The 20,570-nt window shown below is 30.8% G+C and overlaps 1 protein-coding gene across 1 annotated transcript; it reads right to left on the bottom strand.

Annotated features, from left to right (window-relative positions):
- Positions 1–13,236: 13,236 nt before the first annotated feature.
- Positions 13,237–18,332, bottom strand: LOC130805087 (plastid division protein PDV1). The gene is made up of 2 exons (XM_057669706.1): positions 17,745–18,332; positions 13,237–14,341 (listed from the first exon to the last, which is right to left on the bottom strand). Exons 1-2 carry the CDS (start codon positions 18,216–18,218, stop codon positions 13,829–13,831), a joined length of 987 nt encoding a protein of 328 aa, XP_057525689.1. The 5' UTR covers positions 18,219–18,332; the 3' UTR covers positions 13,237–13,828.
- Positions 18,333–20,570: the final 2,238 nt, after the last annotated feature.

The raw sequence follows: 20,570 nt of genomic DNA on the forward strand, positions 1-20,570 counted from the left end.
CTGTAAATCTAAAACTTTATACCCTTTTTGACCAATAGCATATCCTAAAAAAACACATGGAATGGCTCGGGGATCAAATTTAGTTCTATTTTGTTTGTGTGTTGTCATATAACATAAACAGCCAAAAGATTTGAGAATGGAAAAATCTGGTGTGTGTTGAAATAGAAGCTGATAAGGAGTTTGAAAATGTATAGGTTTCAAAGGCATACGATTTATGAGATATGTGGCACAAAGCAGAGATTCACCCCAATATTGAATGGGTAGTTTAGCCTGAAAAAATAGAGCCCTTGCTGTGTCAAGGAGGTGTCTGTGTTTTCTCTCAACAACACCATTTTGTTGAGGAGTATGCACACAACTAGTTTCATGTAAAATTCCCTTTTTGATTAATAAGGCTTTCATTTGTCCTTCACAGAGCTCAGGAGCATTGTCAGACCTAATTTTTTGCACTTTTGTTTGAAATTGAGTTTCCACAAGTAAGAAGAATTGATGCATAACAGTTACTATATCAGATTTGTAATTGATTAAGTGTGTCCAAGTATACCTGGAGTAATCATCAACTATAGTAACAAACTGATTACAATTGTTGTGAGTTTTAGCCCTATAGGGACCCCATAAGTCTATATGTAACAACTGAAAGGGTTTAGTAGATTTTATTGAGCTAGTGGGAAAAGAAAGTCTAGTTTGCTTGGCAGCAGGACAAATTTGACATAGACTATTGTTAATACAGTCAGTTACAAAACAATCAGGAATAACATGTTTAATTTGGGAGAAAGGAATATGGCCTAATCTTAAATGCCATAGCTTGGCTTTATTGATACGAGAAGCAGCAGTATTAGTTGAAGTGTGGGCAGTATGAGCACTGTGAGAGAACTGAGAAGCCAGAGAGTTCTTGACCTTATATAGCCCATCAGCAAGATTACCAAGAAGAGTTGGAGGCTCTTTCAAGGAGTGCCCCTGAATGAAACAAGAGTTATGAGTAAAGTATATTGTAGAAGAAAGATCTGAACAGAGCTTAGTGACAGAGAGAAGATTGAAATGAAAATCAGGAACGTGTAGAACATTGTGCAAAGTAATATTGAAGTTGAGAATGATAGTGCCAATGTGGTGTATGTGAATCCTATTTCCATTAGGAATGATGATGGAACCAGAAAAAGTTTTGAAATCACTAAAAAAATTTAAATTATTGCAAATGTGATCTGTAGCCCCACTATCAATTATCCACTGAGAGTTAGAACAAGAGAACATGCTTACAATACCTGCGAGATTAGCTTGATAATTTGTTTCAAGATTTGTAGTGCCACTTGTATTTGAAGAATCAGGTGCTTGTTTTTGTAGAACTTCCATTAGGTAGTTATATTGATCAACACTGATATTTGGAGTAAAAGAAGATTCATTAAGAGGAGTCTGAGGGCTCTGAGAAGATTGAAAAGAGGCTGCAAATTTTTTGTCTTTAAACCCCTTAAATCCTACTGGATAACCATGAATTTTAAAACATCTTTCATAGCTGTGACCTGGTACTTTGCAATGAGTACAGAAGTAAGATGATGGTGGTCTTTTGGTGCTGGTAGTGAATTTTGGAGTGGTATTTTGTCTATCAGTATGTGTTAAAGAATGAGACTTGTAATTTTGAGGTTTGTAAGGAGCAGAGTTGTATGGTTTGTTATGAGTAATGGTAAAACCCAAAGGTTCATTCACTGTAGTATGCTGTGCAATTTCTTTGTGAGTTTCTTCTTGTGCAAACAGCCTATAAGCTTCTGATAGGTGTGGTAGATCCTTCATCATTAGCACATTGCTTCTAATGCCTGAAAATTGTTCGTTTAGTTTCATCATGAATCTGATAAGCTTTCTGTTCTGTTGTTGTTTAAGAAATTTGCCAGTTAAATTGCAGGTACAATTGTTACAAGTACAGGTAGGTAAAGGATCTATAGAATTAAGGTCATCCCAAAGAACTTTGAATTTGGTGTAAAAGTCAAGAACACTAAGATTCCCTTGGTCGACATCAGCTAATTGTTTCTCAAGATTATAAATCTTAGTATGAGAACTATAAGCAAATCTTTCCTCAAGATCTTGCCAAATATCAGAGGCAGTGCTAAAGGATATAACGCTTTCTGCAATTCTTAGATCAAGATTAAAGATAATCCATGACATTATCATGTCATTACATCTAATCCAGGAAGAATAGGTAGAATGTGTTATGTCAGGTTTAGGAAGAGAGGCATGAAGGAAATCAAGCTTGTTTCTGGCAGAAAAAGCCATTAAAATACATTTTTTCCAATTGTGAAAACCGGTGCCATTAAATTTAGAAGAAACAAGAAGTTGGGGTGTGTAATCGGAAGGATGAATATAGTACACACTAGAGGGATCATTGTTTGGGAGAACACGAGCAAAATTGGCAGATTGAGTAGATTGATGTGATTCTGTGGACATTTTTGTTTGAATAACACAAGAGGGGTAAAAGCAAACAGGGAAGAACGGAGAAAGAGCGGAAAAAAAAAGAACACAGAAAACCTAATTTCAGCAAATGTAGAGAAGAGGAAAAAAAAAAACCGGAACTTATCTCAGATTCAGGAAAGATCATGCAAAAGAAAAAATTGAGGATTGATAAACCTCGCTCTGATACCATGATGAAGATGATTACCCAGATGAAGAACAACAGAAAACGAAAAACAGGAAGAAGAAAGAAGAATTTTATTATAGATCAAAATCTGAAAAAAAGGAAAACTACAAAAATTGAAAAATAAGAAAAAAGGGAAAGATATATGTACAAGAAAAGGAAGAAAAACAGAGAAGGCAAAAGAAGAGAAATGACATTACTACCCTCCTGCTTAGCTGGCAGGAGGAGTATGTTCAATATATATATATATATATATATATATATATATATATATATATATATATATATATATATATATATATATATATATATATATATAATATTTTGAGGCTCAACTATCAGATTAAACTATTAATAGAGTTGATTCTTAACACGATATCAGAGCTATAGATTATTTTAAAATAAAAGAGAGAATATAATAACTAGGGCGTAAAAGTGATAGAATACGTTCAAAAATAAATACAGAAAATTCACCAGGACAAATTAAAATAAAAAATAGAAAAATTCGTTAGAGAGATAAATATATTAGAGTCCCTATCAATGTATACATACATTGGTACTAAATGCATAATTTAAGAAAATTAGAATTCCTGTCAAATTATAAAATATTTTTCGTCAATTTAATTGATCGTTTGTGTTCTTTTTATATAAAAAAATTTACACAAAATATATTTTACTCCTATATGAAGGTACATCAATTTTATATTCACAATGATATTCTAGTTTTTATAAGAGTTACGACTTACGAGTATCATATCCCAAGTACGAGCAAACATGACCTTATAATTGGAGTAAATGATACATCACACCACATTTTTTGGAGCAAGTTTACTATACCAACAAGCTTTGGTTTAGAGACTTACTTTTCAACTTATATTCAATTTACTTTAATTTGGCTTAATATTGCTTATATTAGGAAAATTATGTTGCTTATTGTCCATTTGTTGTGAATAATTTTTACTATTGATTATTTTTAAATAATCCAATATTTGTATATTTTTTACTGACAACAATTCTTATTATATTTTAATCAGCAATTGTATGTACTTACTAGTAGTTACATTCACTTCTTCCTCTTTATGTTTTATTGTTGGTCTTAACCTTACTCCTTTTTGATGATAGACATCTATATTAGCTGATTAAAACGTGATAGGGATGCGGTTAGCAAAATAAATATGAAAGTTGAATTATTTATAGAAATAATCAATAGTACTAAGTAGATAAGCAATATGTAGGATTATTTAGGGCAATTAAAAATTTTAATGCTTATCACCCACATATAGATCAATTTGCCCTCTCCATTCTATTATTTCTACTATAGATTAATTCTTATTTGGAGTAAAGTCGGGTCCAAATTTGATAAGTCCACAATTATCTAGGATCTTTTCAGCCGTACTCTATTAAAAAAATTATTTTATAAAAATGTTTAATCAAAAGAAAATATACATGAACAATCCAACATTTTACTCATTCACCGTAAATAATTTCACTTTTAATTTATTTTTTAATGATCAATCCTTTAGTATGTATTCATTGTCAATCTACCATGACACTTGTTTACCTGTCAATTTTATAAAAAAAAGAAGAGAAAAATAGAAAAGTAAAACCTCCTTTTATTCTCCCCACCCTCCTCCACCTTTCAAGCATCAAGTATATCCATTTCCTTAACCCCACTTTTCGGAAATACGGGTATTCAAGTAGCAAATATATAGTAAGTGTTGGATTATCAGAAAATAATAATATTGTGCGATATTTATAACGGACAGCAAAAGGTTATATTATTAATGTCTATTTTTCCTTATTTTTAAAGTTTTTTTTTATGTCATCGGGGTAGAAAAATGATTTTATTGTGTTGTATTCTATTATTAGATGCCTAGGACATGGATGCAAACCGCGTACGTCCCTCATTTCAACTTTCAAATATGATATTAACTGCTTGTTATAAGAAAATTTTTAGAGTATATAATATATCCTAAAGTCTTAACCATCAGCTTAAATTTTTGGTTGAGTTGGTTTCTTGACAAAAAAATTGCTTTGCATCTACACTTCTAGGCTAGAGGATTCTCGTATAAGAGGACGTGAAAATATAGAGTTACAACCTACATCCATTGATTTAGACTTTCGATTGAGCTGATTCCTTAACACTATTTACATTATATAATAACCAATAAATTTCTAAAATCAATCATCGTAATTTATAAATCTCTATAAAAAGGTAAAATTATAATAATAAAATAAAAAAATAAAAAAGATAAAATTATTTATTAACTTCACATCTCACCGTTACTTACTGCTTCTATAATAGACTATAAGATGATAATTACTATACTAAAAAGAATTTAAGCTCCTCAAATGAATCATTGTATTAAATACTTTTTACAGAAAATGTAATTTAATTAGTACTTATTAAAGTAATGTTGTAGCATTACAAAATCTGTGGCTGAGCCCAGATATGTAATGGCATGGTTAGACACCATGACCAATATATTGATCTTGTTCAAGATCATCATCATCATCACTAAATCATTGCAGCTTTCAACGTTACATCATGTATTTTTTTAGTATTTTATACCTTATCTTTATACTCTTTTCAAAGTATTAAACTTAGTACTAATTTTTAATATAAGTGATTTTTTTTAAATAATAAAGTTTGAGAGATTATACCAGTTATCTGTACATTTATTTATTGATATGACCGTATCACATGCACGTGGAATGGCAACTTTCAGCTTTAATTTTGCTTTCAGAACTTACATTTATAATTAATTTTTTAAGAATTCGTATTAAAATCTACTTCTTTTTTGGTTTAAGTAAGTAACACTTTTCTCTGGTGATCATAGGTTTAAATTTCAATTATTTTTGTTTCTCTCTCATGTCTTATTTAATTCATCTTAAAATATAAATAATTTGTTTTAATCAGTAAAAGTCAGTTTCAACTATTAAAAATCTATTACAATCATTAAAAATTAGTTTTAATCAATATGATATAACCCTGTTATAATTTATAACTAAAAATCATTTACAATTAGTATAAGCCAGTTTTGATAAGTAAAAATCAGTTTCAATTAGTAAAAATCAAGTTAGATAAATAAAAACTAGGTGAACTAAACTAGAACTCAATCTATCTTATAATCCAAAATAAATATATTTTTGTCTAGCGTTATACTATTTTTTAAAATAAGATAATTGATGGGCTTGATTCATAATTTTTTTTTTATTTTGGGTCTATAACTCGAAAATTTGACAACAATTTTAATTTAACTCAAAATACCTAATTCTAATTCGATCTGATAAGATAAATGCAAATTTGTAAAATTGCAATTTTAATTGTAAAATCTCAAAAATTTTACCATCCAAGTTTACAATGTAAACTTACTTGTTATTTTAGCTTATTATTAATACACTTAAGTACTAGACTCAAAAATTTAGGTGTCACACATTCATTCTACATCGTTCGTGATATATTAATTAGATTGTAATAATTGTAAGTATTATTAGAATTTGAATTATACTATTAAATGCATCTTTAAATGAAAGATTTATGATCTATCCCAAATGTCAAATTTGTATAATGCAAATTTAAGTCTCTATTAAAGTTAGGTCCCTAAAGTCTACCCTGTATTTCCCTATTTTGCATGTGAGAAATGGGGTGCAATTTATCGTTTCAAAGGACGTTACTCAAAGGAGAAAAAACCAGTACAAACAAAATACATCCAAAGGCAGAACTAGTACAATAAGAAACCGACAGCCGTATATAGGTAACAACCATAGTATTTCCAACATTGTGCTGATTAACCGAATTTTAATATGATTCGACTCGACTCAATAATATATCAAAAAAAATTAAATATGATAATTAAGATATTTAAATTATGATAGTATAATTAAAATCTTTTTACTCTCGCTTCACAGTTGTTTCGGGGTTTCTAGGTATTATTTGTAACCCATCAATTCCTCATTATTTTATATCGGTTGTTCTTCCTCACATTAAAAATATTTGTTCTTCCTATCCCGATGGAAATAGCTAATAAATGTGTTAGTGAACAACATTAGTTAAAAACTTTGTTTGATTTGTACTATATTAATCTGTTTATTCTTTTTTGTATTTGTTTTCTTATAACATACATACACACAAATTTCAAAATTTACCTAAACTTTTGAATGTACACCTCTGATTAACTGTAAAGGAATCAACTCAATCAAAAGCTTAAAGTGATGGTTGAGGCCCTAAGATATATTATATACTCTAACACGCCTCCTCACACGAGAACCTTAATTTTGGGATAGAATTGTGAATGCAACACATATCTTCATATTCCGCATTAAATATTCTACTTTAACTGATGGGTGCTTGAGATTCGAATTCGCTTTTCGTCTCACACCGGATAGCATACAACTATCCAAGCATATAAATTCAAATTACAGAGAGTAAGTAGAATGAGATGGGACGAATTCAGAAGATTATTGCAGCTTTAAAGATGATTTTAGCTTTGCATTGTAGTGTCGATCAGAAAAAGGTGAAAAAGAAGCATAAAAAGGTAGTAGATGACTAGAATTTGGTGTTTTATGTACATACAAGTTGCAATTGTATATTCTCTGCAAGACTTAGACTGCATATTAAATGCATAGAATTGACAGTACATTAAAACAGAAACGTATAAGGTTAAGTTGTTTGGTCCCCTCTAATTCCCCACGCTACACTTCTAAAGAATAGTACTAACACACCGTAATGTTATCCGATCGTACTCACTTTCTGGCAACAATGTATATGTACAACTTGTTTTGAGTGTGCGCATACGTAAATAATGTCCGATTTTTATAGGGTGAATATAATACATTTTAGAAATATAAGTGGGTGAATAAAAATTTAAAATTAAAAGTTAAATTAAGTATGACGTGGCCCATGGGAGGCTGTAAAAAAGGTCTGCTATTGTATGTAGAGGTTTTTATTAGATGATCGATAGTTGAATTTTAAATATGAATATGCGATTGTTGAGTTGAGTAAATTTCAAATTATCGTTTTTCTAACTAATAATATTTCAATATTTTAATTATAAATGAGTCTATATACATGGACATAACTAAACTTACATATTTTTTGTATAGTGTAAAAAGTTTTGAATGAATGGGATTCAAGTTAACAATTAATTTTGAAATAACCCCGAGATCAATGGTAAAGTTACGAATGACGGGTTGATAACAAAATTAGAGAAATTAGAAAATCAAAAAGAGAAGTATGAATCAATACAACCAACGAAACATGAGATTTATCGTATTTACCCAATACGTGCTACGTTCCCCATAGGCATGTGTTTATTAAATACAATTTGTTTCCGACGGCCATACATGAGATGCATCAATTGAAGCCATAGCTTGCTTATATGAGTTGAGATCATCAATGCCTTCTACCTCACTTGCAACTACGAGTTCATAGACCACAAAATCACATTCTTCAATATATCTTTGTAGGCTTAATTCACTCCTCGATTCTTATATTTGGATGACTACAAATTATATCCAACAGATGTTCTAAAGTTGAGGGGAGGCTAATATCGATCCCTAGTCAACCCAACCATCTAACTTGACTTTAAAACATTTTTCAATTTATAAATTGGTTATTATTAATATACTAATACTAAATATAATCAATAATATTTAAAACTATAAATAAATTAATAAACGTTAAAATTTTAATATTGTAAATTAAAAAGGAATGGGGATTCCGATTTTCAGCCTCGATAGAAACATGAAAACATCAACAATTTACGTCGGACCTACAAATCAATCTTTTGGTAACCTGATCATGGTATTTAACGTAGGCATTGCGTGTGGAAAATTTTGTTTATGGTGTATGAGGGTTCCACTTGTGAAGGACGTGGCCATACTAAGTGTGAAAAGAAAGAATAAAAAATTAAACACTTGGTGAATCGAGTCTATTTTTTAATTGGAGTAATTATTGTTTTTTTCATGTAAAGTTCTGAGATTAAATCTCACCTAATCCTTTTCTTTTCTCGACCTATCCTATAATCTAAACAATAATACAAAAATAACATAAAATAAAAGGTTTGACAATGGATATTGTTTCGATTAGAGTAAATACTGTATTCTCATCTAGTCTTCTATTCGGTCAACCTATCACGTAATAAAAAATTTCAAATAAGGCTTAAATTGGGCCAATTATGAGAATTGTCAACGTTAGGCCCAGCTTGAATCATAGGCGATTCCATGCCTAAGTCTTTTACATATGGGGCGGCTCTGCGTTGTGGGCTCAAAATGGCCCACCATTTAACCTTATTCCCAAAAATATACATTTTACAATTCACCCCATTCCTCTCATTTGTTTAAGGGCCCATTTGAGAAGATTCTTGAAGTAGATGTCAATGTTATGCCTCCTAAAACACTTATTCACATACATAGGATTGGAGAATGTGAACTTTTAATTATCATAACAACCAGTTTTAATGTTCCTAATACCAATTTTAATATTTCAATCATCCTAATTTAAAGTTAGAATAGTAATTTAAGCCTTGAAATTAGTCTTTAAAATCTTGATATTCATCTTTTAAGTTTTGAAATTGAAAGTCATGACTTGTCAAATTTCATGACTTAAAATGTTTCCAAAGCCTTGGAATTTTGAAATTGTTGAAATTGGTCTTTTAACTCTTAGAATTAGCCTTTTAAGTCTTGAAATTAGAAAAAAAAATAATGATAATTGAACCAGTTCAATAAAACGCGTCTTACAAGTGAGACGGTCATGACCAAGTATTTTGTGTTTTATTATAGTTAATTGTGATTGATGATTTTCTATGTGAAATTCATTTTAATCATAATATAGAAAAATTTTTTATTAAGACCATCTTAACGTGAGATGGCTTAATATGGATTGGCCTAATATTAACTTTAAAAAAACTGCAAAAAAAACTATTTTAATTTACTTAATCAATTGTTTTATAAAAAAAATTAATTAAATTGCTTATATAAGTCTGTCTCACAATAAAATGGTATCATACTTGATTAATATATATAACAAACTCAGTAGAATATAATAGTACAAAATATGGAGTAGTCCAAGTGTACAAAGAATGCCAATACTGGCAAGGTATGTAGAAAAGTAGTGTACTAAATATAGTAGTAGTACAAGAAGTAGTTATATGACTCAATCAGAAGTCAAATGTGATACTAGTGAAGTGTTTGACTTTGCCAATCCTGGAGGCTGGAAATACTACCAATTGTAGGAATACATTCTTATAGCGGCACCGAAATGATAGGAAATTCAATATTTGTTGCAGGATTTTGATTGATTATGATAGACAAAGTTTGTACGTATTTTTAAAAAGTATTAAAATATAAATTTTAAAAGGTATTAAAATAGTAAGTATTTTTATAATTATTGAAAAAAATTTGTTGTTATTTGGTTGGTGTACACTTTAAGTCTCAAGTCTACAAGACTTTTACGATTATGAACAACTTTTTTGTCCAAAAAAATAGTCGCAACTACAAATGAGGTGAAATCAATATAAATGAGTAAAGGTTATATAAAAATGTATATTTGTAGAGAAGTTTGAGAAATGTGTAAATGAGATTAAACGGTAAATTAAATGTGTAGATGAAAATTAAAAAATTAGTGCATTAAAGTCAAAGACGGTCATCATTATCTTACCCAGTGTATCCCGTTCATAGAATAATTATGAACTGGATTTGAGGAGGGAAGGACGACGGCAACTCATACTTATAAAAAAAAGCGCGACCAAAAAAGTCTTTCGATTTAAAAAATGAGACTAATTCTTTAAGACAGAGAAAATATTTATTTTCCTCATTTATTTTACTGTTTTTACAAGCTAATTTGAAAATAGTGTTTTGAAGAAGAAAAGAACAAGGAAAAGAGAAAAAAAGTCACAAAAGATGTCTGTTGTTTGCCTGCTAAAACTGTAAAGAGAAAAACAGTTGTAAATTGTGTCCCCATTTTAGTAGGATCCAATGACGAGTCAGAGTAACTGTGATTTTCATGATGTTTACACTGTTTCAATGAATCATCAAATTCATCTACCAACTTCATTTATTATACTTAAATCATTTAACATTAAAATTGTCTTACACATAATACAGAAAAATAATAATAGCTGTTAAAATTGGTTTCGTACAAATTATACAAAGATGAGTGTTTAATTCGCTAGTTCTTACTTAGGTTAAATTTGAACTTTGAAATTGAAGAATTGAATATAGTCATTATTAAAGAACCAATTTAACCAAAAGTTTAAGCTATGGTTGAGGTCATAGGATATGTTATATACTCTAACACGCCCCCTCATACGAAAGCCTATTAGGCTAGAAGTGTGGATGCGCATAGGCGCTGAATATTGCTTTTTCATGAGGGGTGATTGAGATTCGAACCCGTGACCTCTTGTCATGTTGGCTCTCATACCATGTCAAGGAACCAATTCAACTAAAAGCTTAAGATGATAGTTGAGGCCCTAGGATACGTTATATACTCTAACAGTCATATACATAACTTTAGTCTCACAGTAACAGAGAAAACAAAATGTTATTCTAACTCACAAATTCCATAACTTACATAAATAAGAAGTGTAAAAGAAGCGTAAAAGAAATATACAACAATCTGACATCATAATAAAAGAAGAATATAATGATAGAAATTTTGAGGCACCCAGAATTTGTAATTGGATTCAAATAAATGTTGTGTTATATTAACTGAATACAAATATTTAATTACATTATAAATTGTATAATAATAATTTTTGATAGGATATTCGTTTCGCACCTATACACTTTTCACTAATATTTTTATATGAGCTTATATCTCACTTATCTCTAATAACTCACAAACTCGAATAACCTAATATTGTGGTATAGCCTTCTTTTTTTTTGGCTTATTCCCCTATATTCTGAGTGTTGTATAGCATATACATATTTATAAATCCTTATGTCCGTGTATTTCTCCAAACACATTTTTTCTAGATTTTTCTACAACTTTTCTCATTAATTTACGTCAGTTACTATTAAATTATCTACGTTGTTCTAGCATTAGCTAGATTTTTTTAGATTACTTTTTAACATATGACTCCAAATTATTTCTTTAAGATTGTTATAAAAAATAACTTGTCTGTTTCCAATATATTATTATCAGTAGCAATGTTGAAAAGAGCATATCAAACACCAAGTCTTTAACACACAAAGAGCAGTGAAAGTTAGGTTGTGAGGATAGCTATAAAATAAAATGATTGCATTTTGTGAAGTGATTCAAGTATATTTTTTTCTTGGCAATTAGGGGGTGGGGGTGGGGGCGGGGGCGGGGGCGGGCTGCAGCAGCCTGCAAATATAAATTGAATTTTAAATTCAATTAATACAGAAAGTTTGTGTCTTGAATTAGTAAGCCATTTTCAATCACGGGTAGGATTGTCACACTACATCATAACGACTCCCTCTGTCTATTAGTGCCTTTCATCATATGCCAATGCCATTCTATTATCTATACATCTATTTCTTTCTCACCTTTAGTGTCTGAGCGGGTTTAGAATGGTCGAATATAAGAAATTTTGAAATTGTAAATCAAGAAGTATTTTTCGTTTAGCGTTTTAATATAAGTAGCAAATAGTTCCATTGGGAATGAACAAAATATATATGTTAATGTTTTTTTTTTGGTATTATAGGGTAGGCTGAGGAAAGAGGAGGGTTATGTGAGATTTGATTTCAAAAGATCTTGCCCAGAAAAGACATTATTTGCTCTTACTAAGACAATTCGATTCTCAATGTTCATGTATTTTACTTGAATTGTATTTTTTGTCTTTTATGATCTTCAATATACAAATGTATGTCCATTTTTCTTCTCCGTTTTATTTAATTTGCTATACTTGCTTGGATTAAAATGTAATTATTAGAAGTTAATTTGCTATTTGTTAATCACAGTAAAATATTACTCCTATAATAATATTATTGTAAGATATTTGGATGCATTAGGTATGATGATGATGGTGTAAAATGTTTGGATAATGCCATCACTTGCGATATTATACTAGAATTTTCTTAATATATTCTACCCATCTTTTCTTTTTTAATCTGAACTTATTACTTTATAATATTTTTATTTTGGATGAAGTCCCGATCACACACTTTCTTTAATATTCAAAGGGTTTTCCTTATTTTCTAAATATTTGTGCAATTGTGTCTGATGACAAATAATACACACCTTGGTTTTTAGATTTTGCAAAATTATGCAAATCAAATCAAAAGTTAAAGCAATTTGGAGCAAATACTAGCTATTTAAAAAGTCACTTATTGTGAATATGGGATAATCATATTACTATTTGCTTAAACATAAAGCTTAAAGTAGTGGCTAAGATAAGACACCATAATACATTCCAACAAAGCTCAAAGTTACTCATTTTGATTTGTGAATATGCCCGTGTAGTTTTTAACCCTAGATAAGTAGACATTGGTCTAGAGTTCAGAGTTAAAAAAAAAAACCAATACTTGAAGATTTGGTTAATGATATGACACTTGGAAAAATTTACAATTTATGATTCGTTCTTTTATCGAATAAAAAGTAAAAAACTTGCCTAAGCTACATTTATAATGATAATTAATAGTTATAATATATTCGGCATGTCTATCTTATTTTGTCGAATACCCGTTAAAGTTCAAAATCGACTTTCTATAGAGAGGATCCATTTCGTTCAATTTATCAAGGGCGCATAAAATGCATGGAACAACACTATATGGGATAATCATATTACTATTTGTTGATTTCCAACATAATCAAGCTTTGACTTTCAGCCATAATCATGAAATGAAGGCTTCAGAATATCAATCACAATCCAAAGAAATTAACAAATTAAAATGGACAAAAACAAATTGTATTCTTCCTTCTCAAATCTTTAATCAAACACATTTTTCAGCAAAATGAACACAAGCTCTCCTTTCACACCACAAAATCAGGGACACAACTTTATATTTACAAACAATTCAGACCTACAAAAACCCTACATATTTGATATTACTAGCATTTCCTTTTTACACTAGCAAACCCGTTGATGAAACGACTCATAATCATCATCACCATGAAACCTGCCCAAAGGTAGGGTCTGGGGAGGATGGAAAAGAAGGCAGTCGCGATCGAAAAGAGCCCCTCGAGTATACCCTGACATGTGAAAACGACTAAAAACTACAAAACCCTGTGAACAAAAAATGGGACTGAATTTAACCTCTTGCCAACCGTACATCGAGAGAACTCGATTGGGCAGAGGAAGACGCGTCATATAGTGACAGCTTCTTAAGCCTTCTATCTTGCTTCAAGCCGATGTTTAACATACCGTTATCTTTGTATGTTGCTTGTTGGAGATGAAGCATTGCAAGCATACTAAGGGCAAATAAAGCCGCGTTACCTAGAACGCCACCTAATTTGTTTAGTTGAAGTGTTCGTTTGGTGGTGTTTAATCCAGAGAATAGAACTCTTACGAAGATGTTTGAATTGACGCCTGTTTGCTGCATAGAATGCTCGGCAGGTGCACTTGCGGGAGGATTAGAGGAATTCTCGGGTTTCATGAAACAATTGGTGGCGTCTCGTACGTTTCCTACAAAATCCATGGCTTCGTCGATCACTTTGTATCGTTTCCCATGGTGTTCTGCCAATCTCAGTGCAAGAATAATGCGGCTTTGCTCTAACCGTGCGAGTGCAGCATCTCTTTCTGCACGCTGCTGAGTTTGTAAGGTCTGACGAAAGCAGACATACGGAATTGAAAAGTTTAGTCCAATCACAAAGTATCATGAACAGAAAAACACCAGAGAAACTACACATAAACTAAATAAAACCATACAATTCATGGATGAAATATAATTGACAATAATCTGTAATTTTTCTTTTGAGTGTCTCTACTCTCTAGTCCTTGGTTAACAATCTATATGCACACTATTCCTTTGACGGGCCGTTTGGTTGTCTGTGGACTGGTAATGGAAACTTAGTGTGAATTTGATAGGCAAATCTTTCGACAAGTTTAATAGTCATGCTTGTTTTCTTTCGATCGTCTCATTTTGTTCACAAAATTTAGTTACAATTATTAAGATTTGGAGATGCCGTATTAGGTGGTAATGAAAAATTGTGACATAAAAACTTTTCTACGATCAAAGTTTCATCACCATGAAAATGATATATGTTTCATGAAAATTTTGCATTACAAATCATTTACATTACTACCATTTAGTATCAAGACCAAACGAACCGTAAATGTCCCTAGGATTATGTATAGGTGTATATTTACTCGTTAATTCTGATTGGCACCTCCCTTTCATGTATCTTTATCTATCCTCCTAATCCTCGTACAACTATAAACCAACTTACACACAACAAACCCAACACTGCCAGAGCCTTAATCCCAAAAGATTGGATTGGCTACAGATACAAATAATTATAGGCCAGAGTGAAGGGGATGGAGTAGGCATAAAATTTCATACTAGATAGTATTTGACAAACACCTCTAGCAGGGAAAATTTGAGCTATTCAAGAATATTGATGAAACAAATTAATGTGTGATCACAGCTCTTAGCACACTACAGTCTAGAATGCTATCCATGCTGTCGACAATAAGAGCTGAAACTCTTACGCTATAAATTTGTCTGCGGAAACTTCCAAAATGACCAAACCAAACAGCCATGCATTAGGTAGCCTCTCATGGTTTCATGGACAAACAAATAGTACACTCTCATGGTAGAAATTTCTCACCAACGGACAAACACTTTTCTAGTTTGCTTCGGCCAAAAAAAAAAGCTAGCAGAAGAAGGGACATGCCGAGTGACCTGCTCTCATTTTCTTCGTAACTCAAAGAAAGAAAATATCTCCAAATGTATACATATAGAAAAGAAATCTCTCACAAGAGATACGCCAACCGAATTTGAAGGGCTCAAACATGAAACATTTAGAATCCTGGTACATATGATTATTTATCTATTGCCTATCCATAACGTTGGTTTACTAGAAAAGTGAGGTACGGAATAATTCTTTTACTGCTAGTTATAGAACTTATGTTGCTCAGTTCATATCAAAATTTTATTGCTACGGGTCAATACCACATCAATCGAAATCTCCTCATAATCATAGCATTATGCCACTTATAATCTCATACATATTTGCCTACGCTATACAATGAAATACGATTCTCAAGCCCCTGACTCCATTAGTCTCAAAAGATCTTTTGAGATGCACTACACTAAATGTAAAACTGGCAAAACCGTCAGCCACATTATACAGAAGCATGAAGAGAATAAGTAATCCAAGACATTGCTGAGCTTCAAGCACCAAACAGATTATATCCTCAACATGTGTCCCCATACCACAAATTCAGCAACTAGAGAAAAAAGTGGCAACCATCCACTCACTTCCCAGGAGCATAAAAAGCTCTAACAAGTAGCTTAGACTCCAGATAAGCAAATAACTTGAGCAAATCTTAGCTGGGTTAGCACCGAGTAAACCGAGGGCAATCTTCATACCCCAAATCGAGGCGTTTCGTAGCTTAGAGTGCATATCAAGAAATCATTATGCAAACTTTAAAGCCAACTGTAAGTTTAAGGTCTTAGATTGTTATTAAAATCCAGAATTTTAAAATAGTACTCCCTTTGTGCCTATGAAAAAGCACCACATGATTTACAAATGTGAGAGCTTTTTGAGTCATATGGTGCAAACTCAAAGGGATAAAGGGAGTAACTGCCAACCTTTCACTTATTAGATCTATAATATCCACCAATCTTAATACTCACTATCCTCAACTAATCATAGTACTTACACACATTAAAAGGACCTTAACAAACATACCCAAGGAAAACCACAAAAGTCATGCTTGCATTGGGAGTAAAAATGTTTATGGAGAAATAAAAGTCGAACTAAAAAACAAGGTTATTAGTGTAGAAAATCAAGAGAACATTGTTGTTGTCAAAGGAAAGAGATACTTGTAAAGTGACGAAGAAGAAATAGAAGAATTCCTTCATTTTGGGGTAAATATTTACCCTAGTGAGATGGAGGGGAAATATTTCCCTCCTCCCCAAGATAAGGTTGATTATCTATCATTATATTTTTTATTCTTCAACTCTCCTTTTAAATTCTCCTCTATTTACCTTCATTTGTATAAATTGACTTTTATTAGCCCTTAAATATTTACCCTAACAGCAAGCATGTCATAAGAAGAAAAGATGCTACCACACTCCAAAGTGCTACAAAGAATTCTCTAATACACTTATAGAAGCATCACAACTCACAACACATATATGTAAAATAGACTACTAAGCAAAAATCCATGGACTACTTTCCATTCATTTTACCTCTATGCATATGTTAATTCATTCCAAAAGCATTTGTCATATAATAATCAGAACTTTACCAATCATAAGTAAGTGCCAAATCAAACCCACCAACTAGCAAAAAAATATAAATGGATACAAACAATTAGCTTACTTTTATTAATTGAATTAAAAAAGATAAATCACCAACAATGGCAATAGACAATAATCATTCCACAACCATTAAAGGTTCACTTAAAGAAAGAAAAAGACAATCATAACAACCATATGACAAACAATCCCAGCATTAATTTAGTGGCTGCATCACCTGGGTTAAATTCATGAAAATTTATAATACACATAAATAACTGACAATGACTTAGACCACCCAAAAAATATTAATTATAAGGACAAATTTCAACAGGTCAAATATAAAGCTAAGTCTCTCCCAAATGCAAAAAAAAACCAATTTTCTGGGTAACAAGGCCAACAATAAATTTCTTGCAATTTCTGGACAACAACCAGATTCTTCAAAGATCTAAATTCTAATAAAATTAATCATAAGAAAAAATCGAAAATCTACGTGAAACCCACATGAAATTTGGAAGCAATGTATTAAAAATTAACATAGATTTTCAAGACATCAATTCAATTAGAATGTAACCCCCAAAAAAACCCATCAAAACTCATCAATTTCTTCAAAATATGCATAAGAACTTACAACAATGAGCAAAAAAATGGGAGAATTCCAACATATTAGAAATAAAACAATTTCCTTTTATACTTCATGTAACAATTAAAAAATCCCAACAATGAATAAAAATTGGAAGATATAAAGAGAAAAACTAACATGAAAAAATCCAAGATGTTCTTCGAGATTCTCTAGGGCAGCACGAATGGAGTTAAGACTCTTTGCCTCAGCAATGGCGGAATCCTTTTCAGAATCCTTAAAATACACAAACCCATTACCATTAAAATCTTGATCGAGGAAATGGACCTTATTGTTCTTGAATTTACTCTGGTTAGGAGAATTGTTATTGTGTTTAAATGATTTGGTGGAATTGAGGAAATGGGTACGAGAAATAGTGTGAATTGCATCACTAAGTTTGTCATGTAAATCCCAAATCTTTTCTAAAACAGCTTCAATTTCTTCCATTTCAACTTCCCATTTCATATTGAAGGATGTGTAATTGGAGGGAAAAAGAAAGATGGGATTTTTGGGGAGATTTTGGAGGGAAGATTGCTTGTTGTTAAGGGTTATTGAAAAAGAAAAAGGAAAGGAAAAAGAGGAAAGCAAACCTTCCAATTCCAATAGAGTTGGCATTAGGGGAAAAGAATAAAGAGGAATGATTTTGAATTCAGGGTGTTTGAAATTTGGACATCTCTAGAGAAGTGTTGATAAAGTGAATGTATTGTTTGCCACACACATGCATCTAGGACCAACTTCTATCACATATGTGGGCTTTATTTTGGTTGGTCTTATTATTGTTGTTTTGTTGTTTAAAAGATGATGAGAGTTGACACTTCAACCATACCATTTTGGAGAATTGTTGGAAATTCTTTTTTCTAGAGTTTTTGAGCTTCTACAAACTCATAGGGTCATGGTTATGAATAAGAGTTTGTAATTTGTTGAGACTTGAGAGATTACAGAGTAAGGAAGAGGGGTCAGTGAGAATCAAATTCAAATCGCGTTTAAAAAATATGACACTTGTCGCCATTGAGATAAAACTCGATTCTTATGGAGTTAGTATTAACAAATTATAAGGACATTGTGTAACTTATATTCGTATCGCGTCTTTAAATTTGTTTTCTTAGGGATCATTCATATAGTTTGGTGATCTTTAGTGTTAATTTGTGACATAGTATAACAATACATGACTATAATTCAAAGGAGCGTAAAGCTATATGAGAGCAGAATATGAGTTCTTAGATCATTAGTCCTCTCCACCATAAGAAGGTAAAGGGAGATAATATATATATATATATATTAAATGGCGATTATTTGAAATAAAAATCATTTTGTAAGTGTGTTATTTTCTTATTTATAAGATTTATCAAGATTCAACCAATATGTACAATGTCCTTCCTAGGTCTTATATGATGTTATTGTTTGATGAAAAAGCCAAGGACTTCAATGAACTCATGAGAAAATATAGAGTAAGATTTCTCATAAGGGCTTATGTGTTTTCTATTTTAAAATCTAAAAAAAAAAAAATCATAATTTCACAAAACGAATTCACAAATCACGACTAATACGGAAAACAAAGCCAAACCTTGATTTTGAAAAAAAACATTATAACAGTGGCCTAACAATGGGTAATTTGATTAAATAATTGATCTAATGCTATGTTTGAGAACAATGATTTTATTTGGAAATTTAAAATTGACTAAAATTATTGTTTGGCAATTTAAAAATTTTCAAATTTGAATTTAGATCAAATTTCACCATTGTTTTTTAAGTAGTTAAAGTTGAAAATTTGAGAATGACAACCCAAATCTTGTCATTCTCAAATTCTCCATTTATGATTTCATAATTGAAATCTATAATTTGAAATGAAATAGTTGTTCCCAAACAATACATAATAGAATTTGACTTGACTCTAAAATAGAAATACAATTACAACTACTCTTTTGAAAGACAATTTTTTAGTTAGAAGGCCTCAAATAACAAGCCTGGTACTCATATATTATACAACGTATTAGTTAAGTTATTTAGCCCATATATAAAATACATTTGATATTAAAATCGTTTCTTACAAACAGAGACACCTAGTCCGCCAAATCAAATACTCACCTCAACTTCATACACCGAGGTCGGGACTCGGGATCGTGTATGCGCAGAATATGGGCATGGACTACATAGTGGTACGAAGTTGGACCTGGACTCAAGTTCTAGGCATGTCAAGATTTTATTATTGATTCGGCTTTATTGGAGCATATGGACTGAAGCCTTGGCCCGTTGGATGATTAGCATAGAAGGTCTAACTACAAAATGGGCCACTATTGTATGAGATCTTCATGGTGAAACAAGTCAATCAAGAATATAACGGGTATTTTAATATTTAAAGTATTAATTTTAACATTTAAAATAAAGTATTAACATTAAACAATCAAAAGCGAATCTTTTAATTACGAAAATAAATGTTTTAGTTTATTTTGCTAGCCTATTTGCCTATTTAGAATAGTCTTACGATAAGACGATCTTAAATGCGAATTTGTATTGTATTATCCTATTATGTAAGGCTAATAATTTTAAATTTAAGAAATTTATAAATTTGCTACATAAATCATTATATTACAATTTTTGACTTAACAATATTTAATGTATAATTTAGATCTATAATATCTTTAATTACATATAAATAAAAACATAAATCATTATATATGACCATTTTTTAAAATATGAATTCATAAATTTTCATATTTTTTTATATCTTTTAATATCATCCATATAATTTAAATATGAGTGTCATTCTAAGATCTTTGTGTGATTCAAAGTTGTAGCAGTTATAACTAGTAGAGTAAATTTTTAGTGAAGTGCAAGATTTTAGGGATGATTGATTGACAATTTGACATTTGGTACTCTATTTCATGAAATTTACCTTATTTTTTTAATTTGTTAAATATATTTTATTTTTATTTTTAATCATGATTTATATTTTTTCTTTAATTTTTA

The sequence above is a fragment of the Amaranthus tricolor genome, chromosome 2, assembly GCF_026212465.1.
Source record: "Amaranthus tricolor cultivar Red isolate AtriRed21 chromosome 2, ASM2621246v1, whole genome shotgun sequence".
NCBI lineage: Eukaryota > Viridiplantae > Streptophyta > Magnoliopsida > Caryophyllales > Amaranthaceae > Amaranthus > Amaranthus tricolor.